The sequence below is a fragment of the Solea senegalensis genome, linkage group LG8, assembly GCF_019176455.1.
Source record: "Solea senegalensis isolate Sse05_10M linkage group LG8, IFAPA_SoseM_1, whole genome shotgun sequence".
Taxonomy (NCBI): Eukaryota; Metazoa; Chordata; class Actinopteri; order Pleuronectiformes; family Soleidae; genus Solea; species Solea senegalensis.
In genome coordinates, this window is record NC_058028.1 from 15,852,683 (window position 1) to 15,870,623 (window position 17,941).

The 17,941-nt window shown below is 39.0% G+C and overlaps 1 protein-coding gene across 2 annotated transcripts in view; it reads right to left on the minus strand.

Moving 5' to 3' along the window:
* Positions 1–17,941, minus strand: part of LOC122773195 (cytoplasmic dynein 2 heavy chain 1) — an 89,570-nt gene that overhangs the window by 29,978 nt on the left and 41,651 nt on the right. For both annotated transcript variants that reach the window (XM_044031676.1, XM_044031675.1), the window contains 11 exons: positions 17,097–17,220; positions 15,793–15,956; positions 15,367–15,486; positions 13,332–13,466; positions 11,469–11,612; positions 9,726–9,815; positions 5,635–5,700; positions 5,459–5,509; positions 5,327–5,380; positions 4,982–5,113; positions 4,134–4,206 (listed from right to left, as the gene is read on the minus strand). In XM_044031676.1, the coding sequence (XP_043887611.1) occupies positions 4,134–4,206; positions 4,982–5,113; positions 5,327–5,380; positions 5,459–5,509; positions 5,635–5,700; positions 9,726–9,815; positions 11,469–11,612; positions 13,332–13,466; positions 15,367–15,486; positions 15,793–15,956; positions 17,097–17,220 (1,153 nt within the window). The remainder of the gene's footprint in view (positions 1–4,133; positions 4,207–4,981; positions 5,114–5,326; positions 5,381–5,458; positions 5,510–5,634; positions 5,701–9,725; positions 9,816–11,468; positions 11,613–13,331; positions 13,467–15,366; positions 15,487–15,792; positions 15,957–17,096; positions 17,221–17,941) is intronic.

Below are 17,941 nucleotides of genomic sequence, written 5' to 3' on the forward strand. Positions count from 1 at the left end.
TGAAGGTTGTGAGTTAAACCCTCACATGGGACAATGGCTTTATTTGGATAATAAATCGGATGACAACAAAATGAAATGATAAACATTCATGACAATATCAATAGGCTACAAATGAGGACTGAGTCCTGCTGATAAACTCACACCAAATTTGATCCAACAACCCAATTAATGACGAAAACAACTCTGTTTACCATTCTTGATGAAGAGATAATGCCAATTGTAGCAGTAAAAACAGTTTTTGCGCTTTCATAATAATACTACAGGGGGTGGAGTGGCTCAGTGGTTAAGACCCTGCCTTGTGTACCAAAGACATCATGGTCGCAAGTTCGATTCCACCCCTGGCTAATTGTACTTGATTCCATTGTAAGTCGCTTTGGATAAAAGCGTCTGCTAAATGACATGTAATACTATGCAGTTGTAATATTACTGAAGCTACAGCAGCATTCACACTAGCATTGACTAGCTGACTAGCTTCATGAGCCACTGTTAATAAAAAAAAGTCAATTCCAGCTGTCATCACAATTAAAGGCGACATAGACCGGAAGCTCCAATTAACACTGCGTGTGTGTATGTGCGTCATTACCTCATTTATGAAACCCTAAAGTTTCAGAACAAACAGTTAAGCCACTGCTGAGAAAATAGGGTTTTATTGTTTTCCTGGGCTCTGCAAAGGGGATCGGCACTTCCGTAGGTTGATGATGTCATCAGTATACCTCACCACTCCTCTCACCACCGTAGAGCACATCCGGTTGCGTACATTCAACCGCAGAAGAAGAACTACTCTCGTTGTAGCTGCTGAGATGCAGAGCATCCACCGTGCCAGAGGGGGAGCTGTGTATCTGAGAGCTGGCCTATCTATTACGTCACTTCCAGGTACCTGGCCAATCACAGGACAGTGGGAAAGCTCTCGTTGGCTGGCCAATCACAACACAGTCCACGTTCTGGGGTGTGATTTTGGTCTGAAACAGCGCGGCTGACGAGAGCGTCAGTGAGGAGATACTTTGATCGGCTCATTTGCAGCGACTAGTAGGTTTTTAACCATGAAAACAAGTTAATATATGTAAGCAGACCTCCATAACTAACATATATGTGCGATACAAGCATTCAATGTCACCTTTAAGGCATGTCCATGTCTGCCAGTGGTTCCTCTTTCATGGGACAGTGATTGGTCCACCTTTGTTTGGCCAGAGGCAAACAGTGATAAGCCTGGCAAGATGGATTATTGCTTGCAACATGCAACAAATCAAGAGGCCTCTGAAGGTTTGATGAACTTTCATTTAGTTGTTCAGTCGTGATTCATTATTTGTTATGTCTCTGTGATTGGTATTAATGCTGCATTCAATCCAGAATCTCTCCCTCTCACCTTTGTCTACATTAGCCAGCACTCCATAGACGCCATAACACCCACTCATCCACACACACATTCATCACTGACCGTCTGCCAAATTAGCCATAATATTTATTTTGTAGTGGCCATATACTTTGTGGTCTGCTTTGTTAAAAATACCAGGCTCCTCTTTTCTCATGGTTCATTTCACAAAGCATTTTTAGCTGTGCATCGTCAATGAGCACCCAGAATACCCAGCAAAAAAACTATGCAAGTAAGAACAAACAATCTGGCTAAATCTGGGACTCAAACAGAGGACACCTACGCTATGAGGCACCAGTGCTAATCGCTTCACAGTGGCACTTAATGTCTTAGTACGTGTCCTAAATGTATTTTTATAATTGTGTACATGTTTGCAATCAGATGACGTATTAACACAATCTGTAAATGTTTATTTTAAGAAGTTTATTTGAAGTGCCGACATACTACGAGGCAGATGAATCTGCTGTTTGTCCGTTCCTTTTTTCTTTTTTTTTGAAACCCACAAACAACTACATATTAGTTTCACCTGACACCAATTACCAGTTCCCCAGATAGTGCTGTCAGACGCCAACACAAAATTAGAATTATCTGGACTAAATGAATGAGCTCATTAAGCATAATAAAACATAACAGTAGCTACATCACAACTCTATATCCATGTGTGTTTGTCTGTCTCAAACTACCATAGGGGACAAACGCCAGACTAAAAGCCAGTTATTTGGGAATAGTTTGCCCAAAGGAAGACAAAAACTGTGTTCCCTGTTGAGAAATGCTAACCTTTGGGTGTGTGGACATGTTAAGGGTTAGCTTAAGGTTAGGGTAATGGTGATGGACTGGCAAATAGTCATTATGGTGAGGGTTAGGGGAAGTCTTCAGGAAATATCCCAAGATGCTCTATAATGTTTATGTGCGAAGAGTGGGATTGTGTGGTCTATTATTGATGTTGTGGGGTGTCTGGAAACCTAAATCTGCTCACTCGCTCTAAATGTAATAAACTGTCTTCCTTATGAGGACAAAAGGTAAGGTAACACACACTTTAAGGTTAAGGTACAATAAGGTTTAGACATAATGGTTAAGGCTAGAGCAAAACTGAAAGAAAAAGTAATGTAATTTGATGATTTGGTGTAATTTGATGTGGATACAGACTGACAGAGAGAGAAAGGTAAACTTTCAAGTAAACCAACTGTGAGAAAAACAATATTTGATTAGAAGTCGAGAAGTATGGCTCAGGAGGTAAGTGTGAAAGCCTTGTCTAAGAATATTGTGCTTGAGTGAAGTGTATGAAGGCAGAAGGTGGTTGTGAAAAGCATCTCGACACAGTAAAATAGCTGTAGTTGAGCAAAAGGGCAACAGAATGAGCTTTCCATCCATGTCTACAGCTAATTACTCAGAGTATTCACACGGAAGTTCAGAAGGGCAGAGTCACACCGACACCTTGTCAGAAAACACAAATTATACTGTGTACACTTTTCAGCAGTTAATCATAATTGTCTTATTTAGCACAAACACGGATTCAGTTTATCATTCCAGTCCTGCGTTTGCTTAAAATGCATTCAGTCACAGCAGTACATGCCAAACACGCTCTCTACACAGCATGCAGCTGACTGGGAAAATAATGTAACAACCACACACCCGCAAAACAAACAACATGACGTCAATGTTTAGCAGTCAAACACAGACTGTGTACGAATGCACATGCAACAGTTGGGCGACTCTGATGCAGCATATGGTGAGAAGGCAGACCTACGTATGTCTAAAAGCTTTTAAGTAGCCAACTTCTTGTTTAATGTTAAAATTAAATGGTAAATGGTTTCTAATCAATCCTCAAATGAACATAGCTCCAAACCTGGGCTTAATTCTTTTTTTAAGGTGACACAATTAAAGGTCCAGTCTGTATAAAATAGTGATATCTAACAAACTGAGGACTCACTCCTGTGCTTACCCCTCCCTTTCCCACAAGAATCGGGGAACTACGGTGGCCTTTGCATACAAGAGAGGATGTTAAACACTTTCACAACTCTTCCACCCTCCCACTCTCTTCTTCACTGGTTTATGCATCTGGTTTATGTTGGCAGCGATAGTTCCTCCATTTGTATGGTTATTTTTTACTTCCAAAATTCAAAACTCAACATTATTGTGATGACAGCAATGCTCTTGAAACTTATCTTTGGCAAATGTGAGCAAGGAAATAGGAGAAACCTTGTAATCAATTATGGTTGAGTTTTTTTTTGGTTTCTCGGATACTGTTTATTCTGTTTCTGCGGGTTCTCCAGTTTCAACCCACAGTCCAAAATCATGCAATAAGGGGATTAGGTAAACTGGACACTCTAAATTGACTGTAGATGTGAATGTAAGAGTGAATGGTTGTTTGTCTCTATATGTGGCCCTGCGATGGACTGGCGAATTGTCCAGAGTGTGCCCTGCCTATCGCCCTATGTCAGCTAAGATTGGCACAGCACCCCGCACGACCCTCCTGTGGAGGATAAAGTGGTAGAGAATGGATGGATGTATGGATGGATGGATTTCTATCAAGACCACAGTATGTATTCTGCAAACTTCAAGTTAGCTGATCCTAACATTGAGAATGAAATACAAACACACTGCCTCTATACTGGTTCTGCATATAAATCTTATAAAGCAGTTGAAAATGGATGGATGGATGTTTATTCTGATCCACGTTTGAAGAATATTTCCGAATATCACTTCAGCCAACCGAGGCTGGAGTTATAGTGAAAAATCTAAATACTGAATATGAACCACTTACCTAGGGCCTGGGAGGTAAATGCAGTCATGGCACTCTGCAGTCGGTCTGGTCTGACTGCCTGAACCAATAATAGCTGAGGAAAGAGGAGAGCAATGGCAGAGAGATAAACTGATGTAGAAAGAAACAGCAGGTGTCTATAAAAACATGCAAGCTAGAAGGTCACTCCTTGGATCCATCTCCACTACCAAGTTCACAGAAGCTGTTCTGTTCTTTTAACTACTAAATAAACTAAATCTTTCTTTTATCTCAAACCCATACGTGAGCTAAAGGACTATCATTTAGTTCATTTTCTACTGTTATCATGCTGTTTTCTCTTTAACAGTGAGAGAAAAAAAATAATCGATTTAATGGGCTGTCACTACAGCTTTCAAAGTAATGATAGGCTATTTAGAGTGTATAAACCTCTGTCAGTCCTCCTCAACGTGACGTTTTGAAATGCATCCAAGTGTGGAGCAACATTAAGAGAAAATTTGTGATTTACAACATAGAAATACCAATATTTGGAGTATACCTAATTATTTTCTGCTACCATCAAAGCCATTACATTTGGTTGCACATGAAACAATGTGTAAACTGTCACATAAGCCACACAGAGAGGGAAAATAACTGGATGACTTTGTAGCTCCAAGATAAGGACAAGCCAAAATGTAATGGATAACACTAAAGCATAGTCATATTTTTCAAATGAAAATATTTCATTTAAATCTGCTAAAATGACAGAAGCAATTAAATAAACTGATCTTAAAACACTTTTTGGTCAGTTGTATGTACACGGCTGGTGTGGTCTGTCACTAATTTAAGTCTTTCAATTTGGCTGAGGAAATGGGTGCTTTTGATTGAAAGCTGACCTGCTGGAAGGGAGTAATCTTCTTGGCAACGGAGGACGGGATTTCCTGTTCACACTGTGAGCTCTGTGAGAAGGACAGCCAAAGGTCTGAGTCACTCAAACACAGGGACTGGTAGAGAGCTGGAAATGTAGTCTGTGAATATAGGATGGCAAAAGTTTAAATGAATGAATGACATGTAATCATATTTTTCAGTACTTAATAAATTATATTACATAATAACACTTGTTGATTGTCTACAAGGTACACAAGGTATAAATATCAATGTTTTGGTCACACATTGTACTGTATATGCAGCTGTTGTATGATTGAGCATGTCATTAACAAATGTTTCTATAGGGTGTTTACTTTAAAAACGGCCATTGCTCCATGCCTCTCCGGATCAATCCAGGAAGGGAACTCCTGTGAGAAGAGATGAAAGTCAAAGACAAAAATAATGTGGAGGATTTCTCATTTACAGAGAAGATGCAGCACTCTTACCTCTCGTTTAAACATTTCTCCTACAATGGATCCAGTAAATGCATCCCATTCCTACAACAAAGGAAGACAGATTCATACATCGTGGTCGAAAGTCCATCAGTTCTATATTTGATTTGTTACTAAAGTCAGCATGACTGGGATTCAAAACTAAATTATATACATAAAAAAATACTCACGTTCTCTTGGAAGAGTTCAGGGTACATGCCTTTCACAAAGTGCACAGCAAACATTAACTGGTCAGCCTGAGACAGAGAAACGTAGACACAGAGAGATTGATGTTTAGATGACATAGGAATCAAATGAGAAAATGAATATGTCATGTTCACACCTACACCGGTCAAAAGTAGAATGGCATGGTAGAACAAACTTCAAAAACAACTTCAAAACCTCATCCGCACAAGGGAGCTCGTACTCAAACTGCAAGATAAGCAACTTCCAAAAACTTACCCTAAGGGCTTGTAAAGGGTTTCTACAAACTGACAGAAATGCCTGAAGACTGTTACAGCTCCACTGGCTGTATCATCACAACACTCTCTTTATGCCTCCCTCTCTTTCTTTCTCATCTGCTGGTCATTTAGGGTCATTTAGGAGAGATAACAGACACGATCCATTAATGAGAATAGTAGCCTTTGCAACAAGAAGACCTGGTTTCGAGCCCTAGTTGGAACAAGGGCCTTTTTGCATTCCGCCCACAATACAAAAACATGCAATATAAGGATTAGGTAAATTGGACACTGAATTGACAGTCGGTGTGAGAGTGAGAGTGAATGGTTGAATGCTTGTATGGTTGTTTGTTTCTATATGTGGCCCTGCGATGGACTGACAAACCCCCGCGACCTTTCTGTGGAGGATTAAACAATAGAGAATGGATGGATGGATTTCTATCAAGACCACAATATGTATTCTGCAAACTTCAAGATAGCTGATCCTAACATTCACAATACAAACACACTGCCTCTATACTGGTTCTGCGTGTAAATCTTATTTCATGCACTTAGCAACACATTGGCATGGACAATCAAATGAAAAGCAGAATTGAATACAATAATAGCTCTTACTGTTATGTTTTGTAAGTGATAATACGTCAAACAGCTGTGTTAATCTAATAGGTTTGGCAGCTCACTGTAGCTGCTGTCAGATCCAGTAACTGCTGACATTTCTTAAACAGGAAGACAAATGGATCTGTGTGTAACAACATTTTGCAAATCTTCAAAAACTTTCCTTTTTTGGCTGTGTCCTATTATTACACTCTGTACCTTGACCACACAACTGCAGAGCCAGTTTGAGCTGGGATGATGTTAACCTTCCGTGACTACCGTGCCCTCCCTCTCTCTGTATTCTGTTCATCTTTTGATTCAATGCCTGAATGATTTACAAGAAGCTGCCAAGTTCAAGTTCACCTTCTGAATTGACAGTGGATTCAGTTGAGGTGAGAGATCCAACAAATATATGACCAGCCAAACAAAGAATGGCAAACATTTCATATAGCTGTATTTGTGTCTGTCAAGTCTTTGAGTGAGTAGGTTTTTTCAGCCATACATCCTTTCTGCTATGCAAAGCTCCCTGACGTGCTTAGGAAAGGAAGGGATGAGAGAAGGAGTTGCACACTGTAGTCTCACCGTTATGACATTTTTTCACTATACAGTTCTAGCACAACTTGGCTTGGGACAGCTCGATTCTACTTGGTTTATTTTGCCTTTCCATTAGGGTTAGTACCTGGAAATTTTTAGTACCTACTGTGGCGATGTTCCAATCAAGCTGAGCCGATACTAAATTGTGATGTTGACAGACTGCCAACTACTGATTGGTCAGCGAGTGTTGTCACTGGTGAGAAAAACTGAACAATGCTTAACAGTAGATCAGTTAAAAAGGTGTAAAAAAAATTCTAGCGTTAATCTTAATATTTAACAGAGGAGTCTGGTGTATTGAGCGGCGATCGTGAGCCGCATCACAAGCCGTTCAGCCGTATTTTAGATGACTGTGTCAGATGGAGTCTGTGCTCCGGTCATGCAGGAAGTACTGAACTATTCTATTCTAATTAACTGATTCTAATGATTCAGTTCATTGAAAACAACTACTTTGATCGCCACTAGTTTGTGTGTTTGTGTGTCGCGTATAAAACAATGTCACGGCAGTTTCATACAGCCACGCTATGACGACCTGGGCCACGTGAAGGAGGAACCACGGAGTAATAGAAAGAGACGTGCCCGGTACCCAAACTATGTAGAGTCAAGCCATGCCTGACTGAGACACACCAGAACAAAGTGATGATATGTATATGTGATGTTTGCTTGCCCTGTCAACAAAAGGGATCATAATTAAGATTAATACTGGGGCTGCAGCTAACACATATTTTCATCATCAAATTAATTTGATTAATTGAGTACTTGTTTGGTCTGTAATAATGTCAGAGAATTAAAAAAAAAATGTTAATCAGGTTTACCAAACGTGGAAATGTCTTTCATTCTGTTTTAATGGTGTGTTAATTTATTATTTATTAATATTTATTTTTAAGAAGCTGAAAAATCAGAAAGCTTGTATTTATTATTGAAAAAAGACTCAAACCGCTTAATCGATTATCAAAATAGTTTACAGTTAATTTAGTAATCGATGAATAATTAATAAATCGTTGCAGTCCTAGCTATAAATAATGTAAATTAACTATCTATATTACTTAAGTAATATCCATATGGCACACTGTGCATTGTGCTAAATGTATTAGTAGAAAGCAAAAGCTGTTTCTCTTAAACCTAAAATTCTCATTATAGGTCATATTATACAAGCTTGACAAAATGACACCAGGCCTGCAGGAAAAACAAAAAATAAAACAACAGTTTTGCTCATGCGAGGTCCAACAATCAATATTTGGTAGAATAACCCTGATTCTTTATTACAGCTTTGATGTATTGAGCCATGCTCAATCAATACCTTATTAAGCTGAATCAGTTGTGTTTGTGGTGAAATTTAACACACCGACTATCACCTCCATGACACAAACACAGCAGTTTGAAAGTTACCGTGATGTTTTTTTATCTCAAGTCTCATTCCTTCTCTAATTATTCTCTGTTTTTAATCCAGCTTTATCTTTTCATTGGGTGCCTTCTGCCTTTTCTGCCTGGAGTTATTTCTCAGCCACACAGAAGAGGGCGTTGACCAGTGCTCTGATGACGTAGTCTCGTGCTTCCTCTCTGTTAATAACTAGGCTGCAGCATCTGTGTGTGTGCGCACATGTTTGCGTCCAGCAGATAACCTATGGATGTGGTCAGCAGTTCACAATCACACACATGCACTGACTGAGGAATTACATTAACTATTTACTGCCTGATCAATGCAATGATTGCTGTGTTGGTCAATATTTGACACTTCATTAGTGTGTTAATGGAAGAGGTTGGATTGTATAAATGTGTACATGTATGTGCTTGTCTGAATGTGCTTCTGGCCTAAAAGATCAATAACATGCAACACGATTGGCTGGAAGACCAAATAATAGCAAAGAGTGATGGTTTTGACAGGCCATGGGAATACCTGCATTTTTGTTGCATGAATATTAATATTTGACAGATTAGCTTCAGAATCAATATACATTCATGTTAGTTACATAGTTAACCCTTTAACACCTAAGCCACAAAATGGCACTTTTTGTTGCTGATTTTAACCATAAAAGGGCCAGAAAATGTGCCAATGTTTAACTTCCAATGTCTGGCAGTTAATTACAATTTACTGCATGTTAAAATAATTGTATTAACAATTTAAAATTAAGAAAAGCGAAAAGTTCGATTTGTTATCAGTTGTATATGAACACCAGATTTTGCATGTTAAATTTGAAATATGAACAGTATAATACAAATAACATTTGTTTATAACATAATACCTCAAGGAAAATATCCCTTTTGCTGTCATTACCAAAGAATCACCACTAACAAATCACAAGAGAAATTTTTAGCAATTCTCTAAACCACGTGTTTCATTTATGAATGATTGTATCCCCCCCCCATATACTCAGAGCTGTGGTTCAGTAATAAAGCAGGTCATTTCCAACAGGAAGGTTATGGGTTCAATCCCACGCTCATCTAGTTTACATGCCAATGTGTTCCCTGGGCAAGACCAAAATTGTAAAATACATCCAGCCACTGGGTATAAATAAATGAAATCCCTTTGCCAGAGAGGATCGTGTCTGCCAAATTAACAATGCAGATGCAGGGAGAATCCACGGTGGCGGTTCCTACAGGACCAGCCAAAAGAGAAAATAATGTACGTGTGTTATTACCTTGAAAAGTGAGCGGCAGACATACTCATACACCATATACTTCAAGCTGGCCTCCAGAGCAGCAATCCTGGCTTCTGTATTCTCTACTTCCTGTAACACACACACACAAACAGTTAGTAAGGTGAGAGATGAGGGGCAAGAGCCATTAAAGTGAATGAGATATTAGACTGTGAGATACAGTATCCTACCACTACAGAGTTCATTTCTCTTTTCTCTTATTAAAAGAGTCATATATCAGAACACCCGGTTTGACTCAGGTTGTTCAAAGGACACAAACGCCTTTCTCTTTTCACGCACACACATTGATTCTTTTTTCTCCCTGATACACAAGATCAGATTGGGGCACCAGTGGTTGCTCTTACAGGCATTGTGATTTTTACAAAACTGTCACAGAATGTATGGAATAGAAATATCCCTTTAATATACAAAGGTGAAATGAAAAGAGGGGGAAAAAATGTGTAACAAGAGGAGGGAGACAACCTAAGAGAAATAGTCCCCTACTTTCAGGTCAACCTTCTTGTTTTTTTTCCTGCCTGAATTTCTGTTTGTCGTTTTTTGTAAACATTGAGTTAATGTAAACTACTATGATCACGGTGAGTACTGTTCAGTACTGTTCAGTGTGCCATGTTAGACAGAGGAGGACAAGATTATATTCCAGATCTCGAAAACCATCTGCGGCTCAATTTAAACATGATCATTCAATATAACAAATAAACAAACGGCTATAAAGGGACAAGCTCATACACTCTCTCTTTCTATCTGTGTGTGTGTGTGTACTCTGGTTATCGGACAGTGTTTGGGCTCAGATGGAGAGCTGCAGTGTGATGGACAGTGCATGATGATGAGGATGAGTATGATGACGATGCACAGCTGCACGGGTCAGATTGAGATAAAATTGGTGAAGAAAACAAAAATGCACTGATATACAGGATTGTAAACTGACCTCAAGTGAAACAAAATCTTTCCCAATTCATGACCTACTATGAACCCAAAGTACACAGCTTTTTAAAAAGACTGTGCCGAGAATTACATAAAAAACTACCTATAGACAAATAGTCTGGTACATAATGGTTAAAAGAAAATAATGGTTAAAAAGCTGGCGCTGCTGGCTTTAGCTTTAGCCCTATATTTTACAAAGAGAAAACAGACATGCACAGATACTGTGGACCATCTTCACATTAAAAACATCAAACGGATTTAACCACCTCATCACTGACCGGCTGACACCACACAAACTCTGTCCAATCAATTATGTCCATGCATATACATTGCTGGGACTGACTTTACTTTTCAGCTTTAATATTCGGGCATATTTTCTCATGAGCTTATGGCAAAACACAATCAACCACAGCTCTTTGCTGCACGGCATGATGGTCCCGTGAGTAAGGTCAACACAGCCAGGAGCGCAGTTTACATTAAAAGCAGCATAGTTATATACTTCTGCACACTGCAATGAAGCAGAACTGCGGTTAACAAAACCAATATGCAACTTCTAATCTAGTGGAACCAAGTAAAACATGGATTAATACATGGGTTTGCTGTGTCAGGGAGTATGACATCAAACTGTAATATCCTGTATGCTAAAGCTGGCAAACTGTAATACATGTCTGAGTAAATTTACTTTTAACTATGCATATTAGTATTCTATTGAATTACCTAGATACAAAATGTGGAACTGATGTTGTTTTCATTATTTTGAACAATGGGTTAGAGTATAGTGCTGTAAGAGTTGCTTCAAGTCACCTTCTTGGCCTGAAGAGCGCGTTGGAAAATGCGCAGAAACGCAGCAAGGCTGAAGCGGTACATGTTGTTGATCTTTGCCAGGTCTGTGATGACGAAAAACATTTTGCTGGCGCTCTCTGCGAGAGGTAGGTAGGCGTCCCGCTCCTGAAAGAAAAACGAGGAGAGAGAGACAGTGTACAGGTAAAAGAGTAAAAATGAGAAACAAATCAAGGAGCAGCGTGAAAAGAGGCATTTTATAGATTTATAGACTATCCAAATGTATGGTTGACAGGAGAGGCGTTTTTAGGTGACACATGAGCAGACGCAGAATAAAAAAATATATATATATGTTGATAAAATCGAGATGAAAAGAGAGAGAAGGAGAAATTAATATGGGCAGCATGAAGCAAGATAATACAGGAAAAATCAGGGAGCGTGTATAAGAAAGACAGAAACAGTGGGATAATTAATTAAATAATTAAATAGTTCTGGTGTAACACTGCACCCTAGAGTCAGATTATGAAACACATACACAATAGCTCCAAGCTTGTACATCTCTGCATGCTGGTATTTGTAGAGTGAGTGTAACTATCAGCTGTATCCAATATAAAACAACGCTTTATTTCACAAACACCAAAGTACAGGTCATCCTACTTTTGCAAGAGTGGATAGAAAATGTCCTTATGTGATCGGTGTCTATCACTGTCTCTGTACAGTGACATGAAGGGAATACCTGACTTACTAAACCAAATCGAACTAAATTAAAACTCTGCACTTCCAACGTGTGCTCTGGAATCTTGGTTGTTATGCTTCAGTTACCACAGTTAATGCTCTGAAATAGTTTCTTTCCTGTAACACAATTACATACACTGTTCCAGTTCATACCGGTAAGCTGTTAAAAAGTGAGCTTACCACTATTGATCTTTGGGATATTTTCAGCTCATCAGTATTTTTCTGCCAGATTATGCCACATTACTGCTATTACTGAGTCCAATGCTGACATGAGGATGAGAACGTCTTGGTTCTAACTTGGTTCCATCATGTAAGTATTACATAAGAACATTTTAGGATCTTAGACAGTAAAGTATGAACGCTGGGTCTGATGTGCTCTCGTGGAATGGTAACCTCTCACTACAAACTCAAAAGTCATCTGTCCTGATTTAGTCATACAGCCAGCAAGATAATTGGAATACAGCAGCCATCTATGTCAGCAATTTGGAACCGACAATAAGTGAGAAAGGCAAGGTTGATTTTAGCCAGCAATGACCATCCGCTGCTGGAGGAATTTGTTTCTCTAGGTACAGGTATCTGCAGTAGATACAATTGTTCTTTTGTTCCAGGTGCAATTAATGTATAATCATTCAGCCAAATCCTCTGTGACACTTTAAGCAGCATCATTTTGCTTATTTGTTCATCTATATATTGTTGCTGATATTTCAGTGGATGTTTCAGTGGACGTTTTAAGTAAACACTGAATTTTTTAAGGTTCCTTGAATATTTTGTGTTCTGTCTTGTGTCCTTATGTTTAGTGTCTTTTAAACCACTGCTGCAAACCAAATTTCCCCCTTGAGGGACAATAACAAGGTTGGTGTACTGGTAAAACTCTTGGGGCAGCAAGTGGAAAGGGAACTTGGCTTGTAAACGGAAGGTCGCCAGTTCAAGTCCCCACCAGGTGAAAAGGGCTGGGGTACCCCATAGCAAGGTACCCAACCCCCATTGCTCCCTGGGCGCTACTCAGTGTGGCAGCCCACTGCTCTTAATTGTAGGATGGGTCAAAATGCAGAGAATAATTTCCCTAAGGGGATTAATATAGAATCTAAAATAAAAAAAAATAAAGGTCTGGACTGAACTCATTTCAGTGTGTGTGTAAATGAAGCACATTACCTGGTCCAGAGAAGCCTGCAGCCTGTGTGACTCCAGTAGTGACTCCTGGATGAGGGCACTGCTCGCCTTGGTCTGGTTCAGACTGTCTATCAGCTCCCTATTGTCCAGAATATTACCCTGAGCTGTAGCCAGGGTCTGACACAGGACAAGTGGACAGATTTCAAACAAAATAGATCACAAGAATTGGAGGGAGAGAGTCATTGATAAGCAAAAGAACAACAGAAGTGTTATGTTAACGCACAAGAAGTGAAGACAATGTTATTGTGTATCGCTCAACTGGCTGAAGTCTGCAGGACTTGTCAATTTTGCATTCAATTTTTCTATTTAAGCCTTCATTGAATGTCCCCTCTTCACTTGGTGGAATCTATTCTCTGAAACCAACAGATAAAATCTATTCAAATAAATTCAAATACAATTGATGGGAAAGCAGTAGAGCATGGAAATGTCAAGTCAAATATGCCTCCTACAATTCTAGATTAATTCCATGTCTAGTACCACTGACATCCTGCTCTTGGTTCTGCCAATGTGTGTCTGAAGTTTACTTAAACTATGGGCACAAAAATGTAATCATTATGCTGCATGTCCATGTGTCATAACATCATTTAACTCTGTGTATTTGACCGTTAAAGTGTATTGGCATGGAGTATTTGCCTGGAAGTAGAGGGATCCTCATTACAATATTTGGACATTAAAACCCATTTAACGATATTCTCATCACCGTGGGTGTGAAATGAGAGAAAGGCTGCATAGAAAGTGCATGAATATGTGATGAGAAATACAATTTAAGAAAGTTTGTGACTTCCAAAAGTCAGCTAAGGTATCCCACCAATTAAAGTGGCTTAGTTAGTGCAGAGAAAGTAAATCACTCTTCTGTCTCTACCACCACCACCACCACCACCACCACATACACAATGCCCAGCAGTAGTGTATTCAACTTGGCCGGTGCTCCATCAAACACATTTGATTGTGTTCAGGGGAGGAAAGCTGGTGACAAATCACTACGGATTCCTCCTGCTTGGTTTGCACACACTGTCTGTTCTGTCTTTTACATTCTTCCCAGGCCAACAGTGGCAGTAAGCAGCTATGTTCTAAAACTGCTGAGAGAAATAACCTTTAAAATAAAAATAAAAAATGTCAAATGATAATATGGTGGCTTAAAGGGATAGTTCGGATTTTTGACCATGAAGTTGTATGACACAGACTCCAAGGAATAGAGTGGATGCAATGTTGTTAAATCATTTAGAGAGCTGGGGTCACAGAACTAACAGGTTCTAAACCACAAAACATGCATGCATATGTTACGTTAACACATTTGAACAATAAAACCGCTGTCCATCGGTGGGTCAGATCAATTTGGTACTATGTTCTGGCCCGTATCGCTATGCCACACATCCATGCAAGTCACATGTCACAGTGTTTCACCTGTCAGAGAGAACAAACCAACGTGTCTGACTATCAAACAGATGAAGATGAACCGTGTAGAGAAAATCCAACGGGTTATTTTTATGAACCAGAGTACACAGATGAGGAACTGTACCAGAGAGAGATAGGCACGATGCAAGGAGATGGGACTGAAGCTGCAGAGAGGAAAAATAAATTAAGAATTAATCTAGTTCTTACCCTAACTCTAGGATGGGTCACATGCAGAAAATGAATTTCCCCACTGTGTGATCAATACACCTTTTCCAGTTAAAAACTATTTTTGTGTGGATAAAAGACAGAATCACACTAGACTTCAATAATATGTGTGTGTATATTATACACACACACACACACACACTCACATAATATATAATAATATCTACTTTTCTCTGCTCTGACCTGGAGACTCGTTAAATGATTTAACAACATTGCATCCACTCTACTCCTGGGGTCGGCGTCATATAACTTAATGTTCCGAACTATCCCTTTAAGGTATAGTCTACCAAATATGTACAAATGGTAAGTGCATTATAGTATAATTTCCTATGATAACACATGTTCCTCTAGATTGCATTTACAGAATACACTGTATGCTGTGTGTCTGTCTGCGTACCTCTAACAGCGATTCTTCCAGCTGAGCCAGCTGTATTTTCTTGTCTTCCTCTTGTTGAAGAAGTCTGGTTTTCTCAGTCTCCAGTTCCGGCTTCTCCTGTTGAATGGTCAAGGCTAGCAGCTAAACATAAGCACAAACAAGCATACATTATGAAAACAGAGACACAAACAGTATGGCTGCAACATACATTATATAGGCTATGCATTGTATTTGTTCAGCATAAAAGCAGTTTTTCCAGTACATAAATAAAACTAGTCAGTCATAATTCACTGTGTTTTTTTTTTATTTTACAAAATGTCATTGCCGTAAACATCAGGAAGCCTAATCAACACTGCTGTGACAAAGCATTAAACATTGATTCACAGAGATAAAATTTGCTGTTAAGCAGTTATAACGGATTTTGAGTATACAGTAAGTGTGGGTCACCTGTCCTCGCAAACCTGCCCTGGTGGTAGTGAAGTTGACCTCTGTGACCACGGAAACAGCATCAGGTGGGATGAAGGGCGTGGGATTCCGTGTTGCCAGGAAGAGACGGAAGTCCTCGTTGTAATCAATAACCTTGTCCCCTATCTGAACCACATATCTAGGGCCTTTGTGTGTCCATGTGTGTAGATGTTTGACAGAAAGAAACAGAGACCTGTTAGCAACATGTAGTGTACTGTTCAGGCTCTGTCTTCAATGGTCACTCTAAATTCTATCTTCATCGTTTTATATTCTACTCTCTCCTCATATCGAGATGTCTGCAATGCAGTAGTGCAGAGCCTTTGTCTCTTTGCCTCTTTTTTAGAGTCGTGTTCAACACTACTTCTAAATGAATAACTTGCCCTTTTTCTAACTTTCTCTGCGCCCACTCATTCTGAGCCCAGTTCTCCCTGGATGAACCAGAACCTCATGACTCACCCTCATTTTCCAAAGGCTGGTGTGTTTCTACCCTCTGTTTACACTCGTAGTATGTCGTTGGTGTGAATTTATTGAAACCAAGAAACAAAGGCGTCATATGTTATGTCTGAAACTACATGATCAAAAAAGATTTTTCATTTAAATTTCACATCTAAATATCAGTAAATATTTATTTTGACTAATTACATAGCTTGTGTCTCTCTGAATATTTCACATCAGTGGCTCACACAATCAGCGTTTTTGATGAGCAAAGTTATAGTATGTGTAATTATCTTTTTTTTTCCAACTTTGACAGCACACATATCTATAAATACCACATAGGGGAAAACACTTCAAGTTGAACAGTGGGATTAATTAACTCATCTGATGTGTTGAAAGAAGTTATATTGTTTGACACCTGAGGCGTCTCCACAATATACATATATACACATATAGCATGGATCTGCAAGTTTAAATGTTTACTATTATCTAGATACTGTGCCGTCTGTGGTGTGAGCCTACTCTCTGTTGTCTCAGTTGCAAAGACAGAACCATGATGGACGGATGCTATATACTGAATAGAATACATGTTTTTAATCATGATTTTAATTCAGCACTTTATTCTTCTTATCAGAAAGCAAAATATCTCTTTCTGGCACAAGCGAGAAACAGTCTCAGGATTGGATAATCAAACTTGGTCATCCTGGTTAAAATAATGATGATCATGTTTATGCAATAATAACAGAAAAAGTACATACCATATATGGGTGAGTATTCAACTAAAGTACAAAATGTTCTCATCCCAACTTTATATAAAATTGCCACTTGTGCTTGTGAGTGCATTTTAATACCTTGTGCTATAAGGTCCCTCCGCAACAGTGGGTAGAGTACTGGTTCAACTCCATCCATCTCTTGTATAATGAGGGTTTTTCCAAATCTGACCGCTAACTCCAGAGATGTCATGAAGTTGTTGTCCTATAGAGTAAAAAGACAGACATATACTGTAAATGTAAGAACCCACTGAAGATATTTGTGAGATTCAATTAAATTAATTAAAAAAAACAAAAAACTAATTTGACCGCAGGTGGCAATACAATGGCTCACAGAGCAGACATAAACATTCAAGAACAACAAAACAAGAATGGGATGTAAACAAGCAATTAATAAATCAAAGTGCAAAGTGGAAGTGTGTGAAAAGAGGTATGAATGTATATGTATGTAAAAGGAAGTAAGCAAGGTCATGTCATGTTCAGTTTAGTTTTGTAGAACTAGAACACTGTGTATAAAATAAAGACAGTGAAAAAGCATATGATTTTAGTCAACAACTGATTGAGGAGGCTTATTCACACACTTATTAACATTAGTTGAGGTATAATAGTTGGTGTTTCCATTGGTATTGTGCTGGTGTCCATGAGGAGATGTCTTGACGGCATGGCCCATATCCTTCAAGTCAAATTACTTTAAAGTGAAATAGGTTAATAATCCATGTAGCTTATAAATGTTTCACTAAAGGTGCGTAACACCTGGTGTGTGGTCTTTTGCATCTTAATTTGCAGTTTTCTGTGCTCACTTGTGCAAGTTATGAGTGATAATCATTAGTGGCACATTGATATTAATGATCATATGAAATTTTAGCAGCGGTGCTCATTTATCATCGCAGCCCAGGTGCATCGCTGCTGACTGTTCTAAAAGTTGA